This window comes from Vicugna pacos, chromosome 12 (assembly GCF_048564905.1).
Source record: "Vicugna pacos chromosome 12, VicPac4, whole genome shotgun sequence".
NCBI classification, from domain to species: Eukaryota; Metazoa; Chordata; class Mammalia; order Artiodactyla; family Camelidae; genus Vicugna; species Vicugna pacos.
The window spans coordinates 27,387,602-27,403,955 of NC_132998.1; the positions used below are offsets into that span (position 1 = coordinate 27,387,602).

A 16,354-nucleotide genomic window follows, 5' to 3' on the forward strand; every position below is an offset into this window, starting at 1 on the left:
ATGATATATGAATAGGTGCACACACACACGCACATGCAGAAGAATGCTGCCTTAAAGGATTATAAAATACTTCAAGAAATCAAAGAGAGTGATTCCAAAGGGTTTGTGATACAAGAGAAGCAAGGTCAGGTAGAACATTTGCATGGAACTTGAAGACTTCAATGTTACAAAGCACTTTTGCATCCATGGACTCATCTTGATTAATTTTTTTCTTCTCATTCTCCCAATAATCCTGTGATCTCAAACAGGATAGGGATCATGGGTTTCTGTTTTCTGGTGGGTAAACTGAGGCTCAGAGTAGCTAAGTGGTCTGCTCTGTGCCACACAGGGTTTGGGCTGCAATATGATTTCTTCAAACCCAGTGCTCAGGGTCCATTTTCTCTAGTGTCACGAGGTGGCCAAAATACAGTTCCGATGAGTTTGTGGGCAGATAAAAGGCAGTGATGTCTATTGCACAGGTAGGTCAGGGTTTTCCAGGGAGTGGTGCACACACCACTGTGGGTGGATGCAGTGTGATTTTTAGATAGGCTGCAGAGGAACAGTTTTCAGATGAATAGTTTATATACAGTGTTCATTAGACCATCACAAATGTGATTCTGTGGCTATTTCTCAGGGCAGGTCTACACTGAAGTGAAAACAGAGATTATGTATGGAGTGATTTTAAGTGAGTAATAGAGCATGCTGTGTGCAGATACAGCAGAACTTGTGATGATGCCAAGGACTGCAGTCGGGAATCAGTGGCCCGGTTGTGTTGACTGGTCATTTTGTGAAGACTCAGGGCTGGAGAGAGAAGGGGGACCCAGCTGGCAGAGCTGCCCCAGGGCGCCTCAGCTGCTTTAGTCTGGGTCGTGTAAGCTGAGCCAGTGCAGACACTGACCTCCATGCTGACAGGCCTCCCTGGGTCTTGTGTCTCTTTGTAGATTGCCGACTTTGGGCTTTCCAACCTGTACCAGAAGGACAAGTTCTTGCAAACGTTTTGCGGGAGCCCACTCTACGCCTCTCCTGAAATTGTCAATGGGAGACCTTATCGAGGCCCAGAGGTGAGCAGCTTGCCTGGTGTATGGGGGTGGGGGAGAGCGCTTGGTGGGGGAGACAAGAACTGGACCTAGGAATACCTTAAAAAAAACCCCACAAAAGCAAGCAAATAAAAAACTTTTCCTTATATGATTATAAAAACCATAATATACATACCTGGGGCACCTGAAAGAAAATTGGAAAAATCCAGAAAAATCTAAAAGAGAAAATAAAGTTGCCTTCAGTCTCCCCCCATGAGAGATAACCACTTAATATTTATGTGACTTCAGACATTTTTCCAATGTAGATCTTTGTATTTCAAAAGTAATTGAGATCACTGTATATGTATGTGTATATCTGCCTTTTATTAGCTTAAAGTTATAGTTAGATTTTCTGAATTCGGTATTATTTAAAACATGGTCTTTAATGATGACGTAACTTTTTATTGTATGAATGGACTGTACTTAGTCATTTCCCTAGATTTAGGTAGATTGTTTTCAGTTTTTCATATTATAATAAAACAGGCAGCACAGAAAGCGAGCAACCTAACTCTGCAGTAAATATCTTCTGAGTATATTTTTGAAAGCATGCATCTTTGTTTAAGGAAATGTATTAATTGCATCTTCTGATTCATGAGAAATTCATTTCTCTATATGCCCAGAGCTTTCAGGGCCACTGTTAGAGGTGTGTATGTGAAAACGTCATTTTGAAAATGAGTGAGTTGTGCGTGATTATTCATTTTAAAAAAGATAGTTCTGTTTACGGAGAGATTCATCCACTCAAGATCCTTTAAATAGCAGCCTCTCAGTGGATTAAAATGTTTCCTTCCAAATAATTATCTATTTGAGAGTGTTTGGGAGCAGGGCTGGAGGGTAAAGAGAAAGATGCCAAGAGCCTCTATCAACTACAGTGAAGAGGAAGTCTTCCTAAAATAAGAATGTAGGGGAGGAGCCTAAGATTCAGTTTACAAAGTTGCAGAAACTCGACACTGTAAATTTGTCATGGATAATGAATGCTGCCTTAGTCTCTGATGATCTGTTTCCGAGGTTACAATCTGGCAGCCTCTGATCTGGCCAACAAGCATGCTGCATTTTGGCCACATTAGTCCTTCTAGAAAAATTTAACAAACATTTAATAAGTGGGAGCTGTCACATAAAACCCTGGTTTCTGACTTCTGAAAAACCAAAGATGCTCGCCGTGCTGGGCCTATATTCCTGTGTGGCAGCAACTTGCCGGAGGAGGCAACGGGTGACTGCCCTCTACAGTTTGTCTCCATCCCCAGCACTCCTCGTTGTAGCCCACCTTCTCTCTTTGTTCATGTTTGTGGTCTCCCTGGCTCTTGTAAGCACTCGGATTGGCAACCCCTGATCCATTTGAAGAAGGTGCAGGAAGGAACTGATTCCTGGATTAGGAGTCAAGAGCCTTAGTGTCCCAGTCTTAGTTCCATCACTGGGGTGGGAGCTTCCAGAGAAACCATTTAGCTTCCTTAGGCCTCAGTTTTCTCATCTGTCAGATGGGGCTGAAAATAACCCAGGCCCTACATGTTTAACAAAATTATAGTGAGGATCAAAGAAGATAATCTATTCAAGAAAGTTCTTCTCCAGGTTGGAACTGTTGGTCTTGGTTTGAAACAGAAAGGTCAGGCCCTGAAGCAGGCCGCAGGTGCATTGCATCTCAGGTGTCAGACTGCGGTGGGACCTGTCTGCCAGGTGCTGCACTCAGTTCCTGGGGTCGTTGAGGGTGGCTGCTCATGGTCTGTGAGACTAATGGTTTGAAAGGCATCCTGGAATCTACTTCCCAGCTCCTGTATGTCCTGTCTCTCCTGCAGGTGGACAGCTGGGCCCTGGGAGTCTTGCTTTACACCCTCGTCTATGGAACCATGCCCTTTGATGGTTTCGATCACAAAAACCTCATACGGCAGATCAGCAGCGGAGAGTACCGGGAGCCCACGCAGCCCTCAGGTGTGTGCCCGCGCGGGCCAGCGGTTGAGCTGGGAGAGGTCAGCTCACCTGCCCAGCTCACACTTTCCGCTTGTGTCCTCGTCTGTCCGTAAGGAGCTGCCTGCTTTTTCTCTTTCGTCTCCCCAGATCTTTGCCTTCTGGCAGAGCTGCTTGTTCGGCTGCTCTCTCCAAACCTTCCCAAGTGACATTTTCAGAACAGTTGTTCCACGCGGTGGACTGGGAGTCCTGTCTGCTTGCTGTGTGAACTTGGGCAAGTCCCTTACCCTGTTTGGATTCAGCTTCTCCACTATAAATTCCCATTTTGGAAAAAGAATTACGTGAAATCCCTTATGGTCCAAATCCCTGGCTCAAATCCCTGTCACTAGACTGTAAGTGCATAAGGATGGCGGCTGCTCTTCTCCATTCTGGCGCCCCATCAGGGGATATAGCGTGTGGGCGCGGTCTCATTACTTCCTGCTGCAGAACAACTCCATCCCATCCTCCGCCTGCCTTCTCCAAACTCAGTGGTTTAAACATCCATTAACTGTATCTCTCGATTCCCTGGGTTGGTTAGAGCTCTTCAGGCCTTGCTTGGGTTTCTCCTACAGTTGCAGTCGGTGGGTACTGGGGCCAGTGGTGGATACCTCTGTGCAAGCTCTCTCTCCATGAGCTGCCTCCTCAGGTCTCTCTCTCCAGGAGGGAGCCTGGACTTCTTATGCAGCAGCTCAGGGCTCCAAGACAGAGGAGGAAGAAGCTGCCCGGCCTTCTTACTGTCTGCTTGGAAGCCAGATGATATCACTGCCGCCATGTTCTATTGGTCAAAGCAGCCAAGGCCGTAAACTCCATCTCCTGATGGGAGGGCATCATGTGGGTACAGAAGAGGTCTGCACAGGGGACCATCTTCAGAATGTACCTCATGTACGTGCATGCTATGCATGTGCATAGACACACGCACACACTGTTGATTCTCATTATCTGCAGCAGTTATGTTCTATAAGGTTGCTATGAACACCGAGTCAGTGAATATGGAAGCACTACTCCTAGGGAAATACAGGGCTGGATTCTGTGAGCCTCTGGGCACGTATTTTGTCAACCAATCAATACATATCCTTGCTTTATGGATATTTCTGCTTAGAGATACCTCATTTAAAATATAGTGTTGATTCATGAACATCGAACTCACGGCCAACAGGACTGTAACTCGTGCCCGAACGAAGCTTATCTAACACACATTTTCTCTGTAAGGCACATCACCGCCCTCTTGCCCTTAGAATCACCAGCGTCACACTGGGGCTCATTTGAAACAGCCACATCACCAACAGAAAGTGCAAATAGATGAAAAGCATGGACTAAACAGACTGAAAAGGACACTTGTTTACAGTCTGAGAGAAGAAACAAGAAGGAAGTGCCGAGGTTCTCCCTCAGCTGAGAACACACGTGGGGGCAACTCACATTTTTTCTCCGCTCTGTGGAAGAAGATATGCAAGTGACTGGAAAAGCACCCTGAGTATTGATTTTGGGGTTACAAATATATTTTCGTAAGAAGGCAAATATACAGCTACAAAATCTAAATAATAAAGATGGACTGTTTTATATGTGTAAACTGTAGACATAGGTATATGCAGATTTCTATGTCTGTATTTTTTTTTCAATAAGCTAGCCAGGGTTTTTCTTTTTTGAGGAATTTCAGGGTGACCTCTGTGGCAGTCTTTTTGTCTCACCAGCTAACTGGTGCCAGCATAGTATCTGGCACATTACAGGGGTTCAGGAAATATTTATTGACTGAATGAATGAACATCCTGTTACTTTTCAGGGGTGCAGTTCACCCCTGGTGTCGTTGCCAGGCTCCTGCCAGCTACTCATTAGCCTGTGTAAGTGGCTGAGGGGAGGTGGCGCCTTCCCAGGGTATAATTCAACCCCCTTTGGGGGAGCACAGTTTGATCTTAAAAGGCGGTTTATAAGCTGTGAGAGTCAGTTGGTTCCTGTGGCCTCCTCAACATCCCTTTGGGGCTTTCCCCTAATTCTTTGGCAGCAGAAATTTGCAAATGGAGTTTTTCAGACAGGCTGGAAATGGATAGCAGGTAGAGATCAGCTCTTGGATTTGACAGCTCGGTAGGCTACGGCTTATGTCAGAGTGGGGAGAGGAGGTGAGCTCTGGGTGTGGGTCTGAGCCTGGCCAAGGCCTGAGTCAGGCCAGCCTTGGGGACAGCCTCTCTCACTGCCCAGGTATGCGCTCCTCTCCATCCTTCTCTGCCTCTCCCTCTCTGATGAGAAGCCTTTTTCTCACCATCTCAGACCCAAATTTCCTTTTCGTGCCGACATGCTTTTCTGGGGACCTGAGTGCTGTGTGTTTATACAAACCTACCTTTGGAGGATGAAGAAAGCCATGGTAGCCCACACCTGTTTTCCCTCTTGGTGAAATGATATCCACCAAAGGAATGGTGGGGCCCTGCTTGGGGTCAGGTCTGGATTCTTTCCCGGTTCCCTGGCCTTCCCCATTTTATAAAGATCTGAGTTGACGGAGGGCTTGGCGGTTCGTGATATTTCTTCACTCACATGGAGAAACACACCAGGCTGTGACAGTGCACTGGCCTGCGGCTCAGAGTCTTCATGATGCTTTTTGATGTACAGTCTGACAGGCAATGGCTTCCTGGTCAAAAGTGGCTGGACCATTTGGACTTTTCCTAAAGTGAGCACATCTCCTTAGCCCTTTCTGGAGCCTCAGCCCTGTCACAAAGCCCAAAGCTTCTGTATGATGTACTGTTCCTTTTGCTTGTCCCATAGATGCTCGAGGACTCATTCGGTGGATGCTGATGGTGAACCCCGATCGCCGGGCCACCATTGAGGACATCGCCAACCACTGGTGGGTGAACTGGGGCTACAAGAGCAGTGTCTGCGACTGTGATGCCCTTCACAACTCTGAGTCCCCTCTCTTGGCCCGCATTATCGACTGGCACCACCGTTCCACAGGGCTGCAGGCTGAGGCTGAAGCCAAAATTAAGGGCTTGGCCAAACCTGGGGCCACTGAGGTCATGCTGGAGCGGCAGCGGTCACTGAAGAAGTCCAAGAAAGAGAATGACTTTGCTCAGTCCGGCCAGGACTCGGTGCCCGAAAGCCCATCCAAGCTGAGTTCCAAGCGGCCCAAAGGGATCCTGAAGAAGCGGAGCAACAGCGAGCATCGCTCTCACAGCACTGGCTTCATTGAGGGCGTTGTCAGTCCTGCCTTACCCCCTGCTCTCAAGATGGAGCAGGACTTGTGCCGGACTGCTGTGCCCCTCCCGAGCTCCCCCGAGGCAGAGGTGCCAGGTAAACTCAGCCCCAAACAGTCGGCCACGATGCCTAAGAAAGGCATCTTGAAGAAGACCCAGCAGAGAGAATCGGGTTACTACTCATCCCCGGAGCGCAGCGAGTCTTCGGAGCTGTTGGACAGTAACGAAGGGCTGGGTGGCAGCATCCCCTCCCCGAGCCCCCCGGACCCGGCCAGGGTGACTTCCCACAGCCTCTCCTGCCGCAGGAAGGGCATCTTGAAACATAGCAGCAAGTACTCGGCAGGCACCACAGACCCGGCCCTGGCCAGCCCCGAAATGCCCACACTGGAATCCTTGCTGGAGCCCGGTGTCCCCGCCGAGGGCCTCTCCCGGAGCTACAGCCGGCCTTCCAGCGTCATTAGCGATGACAGTGTCCTTTCCAGCGACTCCTTTGACTTGCTTGATCTGCAGGAGAACCGCCCTGCCCGCCAGCGCATCCGCAGCTGTGTCTCTGCCGAAAACTTCCTCCAGATCCAGGACTTTGAGGGGCTCCAGAACCGGCCCCGGCCCCAGTACCTGAAGCGGTACCGGAACCGGCTGGGAGACAGCAGCTTCTCCCTCCTCACAGACATGGACGACGTGACTCAGGTCTACAAGAAAGCGCTGGAGATCTGCAACAAACTCAACTAGCTCCCCAAGGCACAGGGGCGGGTTGGGGTGGGTACGAGGGAGGAGTAGGGGCAGTGACTGCTAAGGAGCTGGCCATGACAAGAGACTGAAAGAGGATTGGTGCTGTCTTGCTTTGGCCAAGTTTGCAGCCTTGGGCCAGCAGCTAAAAGGGAGAAGTGGGCTCTCTGCCAGTCCTGCCAACTGCCAGTCAGAATTCAGATCCTAATTGGCATTTGCTTTATAGCATCCCTAGAGGACCAGCTGTCCAGGGGAGGTGGTGTTGGCCAGCACTTAAAGCGTGGGGGGAAGCATATGGGAGAGGGAGCATTTCCCTAGAAGTCATCCACATGCTTCTGGAGGAGTGGCAAGAGAGACTGGGGCCATCTGCTTTGAGTGAACTCAGAGCTTGCTCCTTCTCTCCTCACATTAGCAGGCTTAGTCTGACTGCATGGGGTTGGCAAGTAGGTTTCAGCTACATGAGCTTGAATCAGTGATTGATTGATACTGGCTGTTGGGTGTGCTGGTTTAAGTAGCCCAGACACACCAGAAGGAGTGCTGTGATTGAATAGTGATGGCTGCCGTGGGGATGGGAAACGGGGCAGTAGCACTCATGCCACGTAGTTGCCATCCTTGACCTGGCTAAGCCCTGGGAGTGTTAGTATAGATCCTGTGGGATCTGTGTTATCTCTTTCATGCCACCAGTGTGGCATTTGTTCATTTGCTACTCTACCTTGAATGGAGACAGGGCCTTGGTCAGAGAGAGAATGCTCTGAACACTGCTAAGGACTTAGAGTCAGCCCATGGTGATTTTTTGGCTTCTTTTTGTCTACCTCTTCTTTCCTGGTGTCTGCCTTGCTCTTCAGCACAACCTCCTGAGGGTGGACAGGGGAAAAGATGGTGGTGTCTGAGGTCAAAACTTTGGCATATAACAGAGCTTGAGGCCCTCTGTGGTCTTTGTGCAGTTGAATGGAAATCGATCCACACCAGCAAGGGGGCAACTTTTCGATTTCTTTAACGTCTCAATATTAACTGGAATGCTGCCTTGTGGGTTCTCACCTGCATGAATGCTTTGAATTGGACGTGATGCTGTGGTTTCCAAAGGAGTAACTGGCTCAACCATTTATCCTGCTTACTCACAGTAAACGATTTCCCCATCCACCAAGTGTAGAATCCTCAGAGGTAGATGAGTTTGCTTCTAGCGTGTAGTTAGTGTGTAGGTGGGATATTTGGATGAGGAAAGTCAGGCAGAAGGTGTTCTCCCCAAATCGAGGTATTCTGTGTCATGGGTTTAAACTCCTAGGCTTTGGGGAAGAAGTTCCATCCATTCAAATGAATAAGGTACTAGAGAGCAAAGTGGGTTGGTAGGAAGCATACAGGAGAGGGAACACTTCCCTGGATTCATCCAGGTGGTTCTGGAGGAGGCAGAAAAGAGGTGTGACAGGACTCTTACCTTAAAAAGTAACATAACTAGGTATTTAACTCTTAGACATCCAGATTACAGGTGATAAGCCGTCGCTTCCACAATGGAACATCTTGAGATACTGAGTTTGGAACTGATGGTTTTATTTGGGACTTTGGGATGACTTCAGATTCTACTGGCCCCAGCCAACTGAAACTTGTTTCGAGAATGGCTGACTTCTGATAGCCACCTGGATATTTCAGGAGAGCTAGTCTTGTGGGTATCCTGGGGAAAACCAACAGATAATAGTTCATAGGGAGATGAGAAAGAATTCACCTTCAGGCACCAAGAACATTAACTAGAATGAAACTGCCCTTTCCCTGAGGGGATGGCCCCATTTCTCCCCTTGCCAACAGCTCTGGGGTTTTGGCTTCTGCATTCCTTCAGGCTGAGCTGAGTAGTGTAACATGGGAAGCTTCTTGATTTCCTTTCATCCAGTTCCACTTCTTTCCTGAACGCCAGCATAGGTTCAAAGGGAAAAAAACCTGTAGATAGCAAATTGTATGTGGGGTATGTGGGTGCAGGGAGTGCGTGCGCTCTGCAACCTCTAAGCCCCCTACTCCCTGTCTCATTATCTGCGGCCTTTTCTGAACAGCCTATACTGCTGCACTGCTGGCCCCTCGTGCATGGCAGCCGGCCTAGTTGGTAGCTGTCAGTAGGACTTACGTATAACATCAACCTACTGGTTGACGTGTTTTCCTTTTGCCCAAGTGATTGTGTCTGTTCAGTGATTTTCCATCCTTCTAGTCTTTAAGTAAAAATAATACTATTAAGGAAAATCATCCTACTCCTCCCCCACTCCCAAAACACATGTATGTTCTCTTTTGTCAGTAGACCCAGACAGTGGATCGTGGCAAAGACGGTCCTCCACTCAGAGGCAGAGACTCTGAGTCCTGGTGTGCTGCTAGCCAGCTGGTGGCCTTAGGCACCTGCGGTGTTTTGGGGACTGTGGTTTCCCTTCAGTGGGGGCTGGAGGGGCGGATTAGCTGGTCTCTCAGGCCCTGCCTAGTTCCGACCTTCTGCTAACATCCTCTGATTCGAGATGTGTCCTTTCAAGGAAAAACTTAGAATAGAGGGAAAAACCCTCAAAGCAGCTCCCTTGCTTCCTGATTAAGTCCTATCATCCCTACCAGCCAATCCCATCCAAGGAAGGCATGCTTGATTCATTTCCATGGAATTACAAGTGAGAGACACTTTGATGACCTGGTGGACCAAGCAGGAGGTTCGAGGTCAGCCCTCCTGGTCCTTTCCTTGCCTCTGTGGGCCTTTCAGTGTCTTAGTTTACACATCTGCCAAAGGAGTAGAGTTATACTTCTTTTTACAGGTAAATTTCAAGGCATGATCAGTTTTCAGGAAGTGCATCAAGACCCCAGGTGAAATGAAAATGCTAAGTACTCTCTGAATTCCCGTCCCTGTTTTAAGGTGCTGCTTCTGCAGATGACAAGGAGCACCTTTCAGGGTGAAACTCAGGTGAGTGTTGGCCAGGCCTGCTGTCTTGAGTACAAATGTGAATGACTGACTGACTGCTTATTGCCAAACTGGAAATGTTCTGTAGGGATTTACTGGCATGGTATCATTCCTAGAAGAAAAAAAGAGAAACTTGACTGCACATTTTTTTTTAATCCATGTTGTGACTTTTATTTAATTTCTATTTTTTTGGTAATAAAAAGTTGACTTTTTTATTTGAATTTGTCTTTTTTTATTTATTGGTCTGAAAGGCATTTCAAAGGTATTATAATAATATATTGGTATAATTTAATTGGTGCAACATGCTTTATGGTTCCAGTCAAAATTGGTTTTCATTCATTTGATTGGTTTGAGCCCAGAACAGCCTATAGGGGAAAAAGAAAAAAGCTGGATAACCACCCAAAATGTTTGTATTTTCATTGGAAACTGATTTGTTTTGTTTTCTGTTTTTTGTTTGTTTGTTTGTTTCTGTTTTTATTTTTAAATTAAATAAATTGCCATGAACTGACCTGAACTGGGACCTTGCTTCTTTACTTGGTTGTTATTCTCTTAGCTCAGTAAATGACAGAGTGGTTGTAAGCAACAGAAATACACTCAAGCTGGCCTAGGCACAAAAGGGGAATTTCTTCGATGTTCTCAGAAAAGTAAGTGCAGGTGGCACCAGAAACTGGAATAGTAGGTCCAGGAGGATGACGGGCCCTCTTTTCTGCCCCGCTTTGCATGCCAGTTGTGACTGTTCCTTTCGTAGCCTCGCTTTCTCCTCCCTGGTTTTATGACCCACTGTGGCTTACCCCAGCTTCCAAACTGACATGTTCTCAGTTCTGGTTTCCAAAAGAGATCTTGACCCAGTTTCTGCAGTCTGGACTAGAGTCAGCACTAAAGGTTAACCCTCAGCCACACCTGCCCCCCACACTTCAGCCTCCTCGGCCTGCCCCAGCGCTCCTTCTATCCCAAGGGCAGACAATGCGCTCATATGACTGCTCTGAGATCACGGGGCTGTGTTTCCTAATGAGGAAGGCCACCCCTGCCCTGCCTATAATAAAATGCCATCCTGCGTCCCATTTGCCATTGTTTCTGTGTGAGCAGCCCCTCCAGGAAGCTCTTGGAAAAAGGGATGAATAATAGGGTAAGACTGAGGAGTTCCCGGGTCCTGGTCACAATATCAAATGACATCAAATCCCACCCCTAGTCTCAAACATGAAAGAATCATGCTGTGCACTGCATAGCAGTGTTACGGATCCATGCAAGGAAGTCTGACTTTTCAAAGAAACTGCAACTTGCCTGTCTGGACTTGGACAATTGCTATTGAGTCAAATTACTTTACCTCTTTGGGCCTTGGGTTTCTCATCTGCTTCATAGGTATGTTAATTGTTATCTTTTCCCAACTCTTAACAGGGCTGTGAAGAAGGAGAGAATTTCTACGAAGTTACTCTGAGAGTAAAACTCATTATGAGTGGGAAACCATAGTCCTTTCTTCACAGGGCAGTATTCACTTTAAAGGCAACCTGCCTGGTCTGGAGGCTCTTAATTCTTGCTGTGGTCCCTGCTGCTGTTAGCAAACGAGCCAGCAAGTCATTTGCAGGGTAAGGGACTAGAGAAGTTCACTTAAACATGAACCCCTTTGGAAAGAAATAATTTAGCAGCCAGATAGAATAGCATGTGCCTGTTCTAGAAGCTGGACCAAATGTGACATAGAAGAGGTAGTGAGGAAGTAGGCGTGGCCGAATCAGCACAGCTGATATGTCAACTGATATGTAGGTGAGATTAATGGGAGTAGTCCCTTTAAAAGAGGAAAATTGAGAACTAATATTTATCGAGCTCCTGCATGGTGCTCACTTCATCCTATTCAGTGGCAAGTGGTATAAACCCAGCTCAGACCATGTTAAGTAATAAGACGAATTTATTGCTTCTTGCAACTGAGAAGTCCAAGATGTATATCTCAAGTATGGCTGGATCCAGGAATTCAAGTGATGCCATCGGCCTCCTTTTCATTCACTCTTGCTGGATGTGGGCTTCATTCTTAGGCAAGCTTTCTCTGCATGGCAGCAAGGGAGCTCCTGGTAGTAACAGGGTTATGAGGTCCTTTTAGTGTATGGCCCTAGAGCCAGAGAGATTCTTACTAGCCTAGCATTTAAGTGCCAAGAGGACTGTGATTGGCTTGCTGAGGTCACGTATCTCTCTGGCCCTGTCACAGAGTCCAGTCACAGAGATGCTCTGATTGGCCTGCCAGGATCACATGTCTACTCTTGTAGTACACTTGAATGACAGCTCCCTCAGAATCAGAGTTGGGGAGGGCAGCTCTCCTAAAGGAATGGATGCAGACTTGACAAAAAGTAACCCATGTTAGTTACAACTCTGGGGCAGTAATTTCCTTACCTGTAAGGTAGCATTAAGTGATTCCTAACTTTCAGAGTTATTGTGAAGATTAAAATGAAATGAATCACCCAATACAAGACCTGACACATAGAAGATTTATGTAGAAAATATAGGAAGACAACTAATATAACCCTACAGAGAGAAAATACATTTGTTAGGAAAATTTTAGCTGTAAAATCGGGTATAAGATCAGAAAATACAGCTGAAACTGGTTTAAATACCGCAGGGGCTTTATTAGCACATATATTTGGAATTTTAGAGTTAGGGTATATTTCATGGTTACTTAGGTCTAGTGGGAGAAATGGATGACAAACCAAGTCAACAAACAAAATCCCCCCAAATAACAGATTTTAATAAGACCTATGAAGGAGTCAGAATTAAGGGAGGGAGTACCTCTTACAGAGAGAGTAGTCAGGGAAGGCATCTCTGAAGAGGTGACTGTTAGGTAGAGGTCTGAAGATAAAGAACCAGCTATGTGATGAGTGAGCATTCCAGGCAGAGGGAACAGCATGTGCAAAGATGATGGTGTCTTCAAAACATAACTTTATGGGGTTAATTTCTGGTCCTTTGGCATAGGAAAGCCATGATCCAGGGAGTCTGGTGTTTTGCTAAACATATGTGGCTATGTTCTAGCGTGAACTGGCTGTGATCATTTATGATTTTGAGTACCATTAATTACAAATGCCTGCTTCCTTTGACAGGTGGTCCCCAGACGAGACATGCCAAGACATGCAATTTTAAAGGAGAATATTTCCACTGGCTGCCAGTTTATTGAAATTTATCAACAGACTGAAACGGAATCAGATGGACATATAACAATGTCTCTGACACAGCTTCTGTCTGCTTATCATGGATGAGGGGGTCCCAGCATAAACAAAAAATCATCATTGTTAGTAGGAGCCAAGTGCTGACTGAGCTGCAGGCAGGCCTACCCTTTAATAAATCACCTTTTAATGTTCCTTATGTTCCCTTATCTCCATTTTTAGAGATGAGGAGACAGTTGGAAACAGTTGCCCAGGTCATTCAACAGTTAAATGTGGAGCTGGATTCAAATACAGGCCAGGCTGACCGGCTTCTGAGCCCAAGACAATTGTTCTGTTGTGGGCCTGGGATGGTCTTTCCTCAAGTCAGGCTCCTTGACCGTATGTCCCATCCTGTTGCCATCCCGTAAACGGCATTTTCTTGCAGAGGCTAAGCAGATACCGTCAGGAATGAAGATCCTGGCCCAAGCCCACGCACTCTCCAAACACATGCAGACTGAAGAGTAACAGTCCTCTAACACTGGCGTCAGGTTCTTGAAGACCCAATCTCAGCAGACGGAACTAATAGAATTGACTGATTCCTTAATTGCTCTAGGTGGAATGGGGCGGAACCTGCTGTGTCTTAGTGCGCCAGTGGAGGGGACAGTCAAGCCTTCTGTGGCTGGGTCCCTTCTGCCCAAAAGCTGTGTATTCGCATGCACCCCCACAAAGAGCTCCACACATTCTTTCCTGTGCTGCTGTGTCTCAGGGGAATGCTGCTTCTAGAGGGCTGAGAGCTCAAAGCAACTTCTTGGAACCATATGGAAACATGGGATGCCGGGCTGGGCTGCCTGGGGTCAGGCACTGCGAAAGCAACTTCCATCACTCACACAAAAAAGCAGACCATCGCCATGTCTTCCGAGCCTAGAGCAATCACACAGGCCTGGCCCCAAACCGGTCTTCCAGAGGAACACCTACCTCACTGTGCGCTGAAACTGAGGGTGGGGAACAGTTCACTTTGGAGGCAGCCGGAGAAAAGGAGCTCCCTAAAAATAGCCATCCTGAGAAAGTTCTGTAAATTGGAATTTGTGAATCACTGAAGCTGAAAAACATCTGATTCAGCAGTGCCTAGGGCGTTCCAGAAGCTTCAGCCATTAGGCTTTGGAGCGCAGACAAAAGGATGTGTGCAAAGCAGAAAGCCAGATGCAGAGCGCTGAACCAGGCCTGCTGGTTCGCTCCGGAGAGGCCGTGGTTGTGGGTTTAATCCCTGTGAAGTCCAGATGGTCCCTGGTGGTGGGTACCACTTGGGCTGAGTCCTCATAAACACCATTTGGGGCACCAGGATGATGAGCTAAGAGACATGAAGGGCTTGGGGAAAGCTGCCTTCCCGTTTAGAGAAACAACTCATTATTGCACGCTCAGGTCCTTTTGGGATCCAGAATAGTAGTGGGCGGAGGAGACAGGCAATACACAAACAGAAATATGATGAACGGTGATGAGTCCAAGAAATAAAGCAGGACAAGGAGACGGGGGTGCAAAGATTCTAAGTTTTCTTCTGGGAGCGTTGAGTTTTTACATTTAGATGCACGATACGCTTTAAGGTAACTTTTGTTTACCGTATGGGGAAAGGGTGGAGTTGCATTTCAACGCTTTCATTCTCCCAAACCTTGAATGTGATCATGTGGAAAAGGCCATGATGGTGACATTTTTGGGATGTCTCCCTGGACTCTGTGAAGCTTGTAGTGACCAGGAGAAGTTAGGGCCTCCTTCCCTATTAAAATAAATGTCAGTACCCCTGGGAGGAATCACACAGTAAGCCGCTAAACCCTAGCCAGGCATCAGTGTTTCAGGAGGGATATATTAAGTGCCGAGAGTAAGAATGGAGAACATAGGCCCCTTGGGAAATGGGACAGGATGAGAAAGCAAGGGAATTCTCCCAGGGAAAGTGGGAGGGATGCTCTGAAATTTTGCCTCAAGCTGAGCCACTTAATTATGTGTCCCTTGCCTTCTTGGGTTTGGGTCTCATAATAAGTGATGTCTGGTAGGTTACAGGTCCCCCTCCCCCCATACTCATTTTTAACTTGTAGTTGCCTCTCAATTGTTCCTGGAGGTAAACACTCTAGGGTAAATATTGCTGAGGAGATGGAAGCTTGGAGAAGGGAAGTCATGGGTTTGAGTCATCCCGCTGGTACGTGCGTGGCCTGAATCTGGACTCAGGCCATCTAACCCTAGGGCTCCCCATCCTAAATTCGGCTGTCATCCAAGCGTGCAAAGTTGCTTGCTATGACCGAATGATCCCTGTCATCATTTCTCATGCAATCAGTTGAGCATTTTTCATGTGCAACCCCTCCACAGAGCACCAAGTTTTGTGCCAAAGGTCTTTCGGGCTCTTGCGTGTCATCCAGATGTTTGTTGCCGATCTTGGGAGTGAGTTCTTCCCCTTTTGGGACTGGCTGAATGGAATGGAAGTGAAAAGCCAGTCTGTCCAACACTGCCCAGGAGACCAAGAAATGATGAACAAAAACATTCAAAGATGGTCTCATCTTAAATCTCTGCACTCCATCTGGGCTACTAAATGGGAAAGAAAGGACTTTGGAGGAGAAGCAGGAATTAAACGGTAGTCTCTCATCAGGTTCGTTGATGCTAGAAAACAAAATGCAGTGTATTTGCAGGGTGAGGTTGCAAAGCTATTCCTAAGGGAGGCTTAAGCAGGCCTTTTAAACAAAGGCTAGATGGGTTAATGAAATAAACGCATTTCCTGCTTCTCCATGATTTATATTTCTAAGGCTGCACTACGTAGTAATTCAATAAAGCTGAAATGGCAAGAATGTCTGGCAGATATTTGGGGAATATGATCCTTGGCTCATGGTGGTGGTTCAATTTCAGTATCTGGGTGAGAGTGAGATACAAAGGGACATCAGAAATAAGTTTTTTCTCTTTCAGGCCCTACTGCCTCAGCACAGCCCACCCCTTCTCAACTTTATTCATGTCAGTATAATAGGATATTTACTGACGGCTTCCTGAAGCTTATGGTCTATTTGAGAGTGAGAAGGAGGTATTCACTGCCTGCCAATCATGGTCCTCACGATTAGGAAGTTTATGCTTCAGTTCGTGGTTTTCCTTTTCCTCCTGATGTAACAGGAGACTTTAGCTTTGTCCCCTGAGTAATAGTGGGATTGACCCTCTGCCCCAGGGCTGCTTGAATCCTCTTCCTTCTGTGTGTACGTGGGATAGCGAGACAGGAAGGAGAGAAATGTATTAATCTTAGAAGACTTAGTTGCCATTCTAGTAGCTTTTATTGAACACAAACTCTGTGCCGCTTACGGTTCTGGTGTGGAAATCTGCTGTTTTGGTCATTTCTGCATGTTCTGCATCACTTCTTTTGGGGGAATAGTCCTCCCTGTGCACTGTGACACCAGGGCATCACCCAGCTCTAATTAC

The 16,354-nt window shown here is 47.0% G+C and overlaps 1 protein-coding gene and 1 long non-coding RNA gene across 3 annotated transcripts in view; both read left to right on the forward strand.

Annotated features, from left to right (window-relative positions):
• The window catches only part of NUAK1 (NUAK family kinase 1), a 67,739-nt gene extending 57,428 nt beyond the window's left edge, over positions 1-10,311 (forward strand). For both annotated transcript variants that reach the window (XM_015240633.3, XM_072973071.1), the window contains exons 5-7: positions 921-1,040; positions 2,843-2,975; positions 5,739-10,311. In XM_015240633.3, coding sequence (XP_015096119.2) covers positions 921-1,040; positions 2,843-2,975; positions 5,739-6,892 — 1,407 coding nt within the window. In that variant the 3' untranslated portion in view covers positions 6,893-10,311. The remainder of the gene's footprint in view (positions 1-920; positions 1,041-2,842; positions 2,976-5,738) is intronic.
• A 939-nt stretch (positions 10,312-11,250) lies between these two features.
• LOC140700448 (uncharacterized) lies at positions 11,251-13,130 on the forward strand. Its single transcript, XR_012078840.1, has 2 exons — positions 11,251-11,380; positions 12,875-13,130. It is a non-coding gene; the product is annotated as an uncharacterized lncRNA (long non-coding RNA).
• The last annotated feature ends 3,224 nt before the right edge of the window (positions 13,131-16,354 follow it).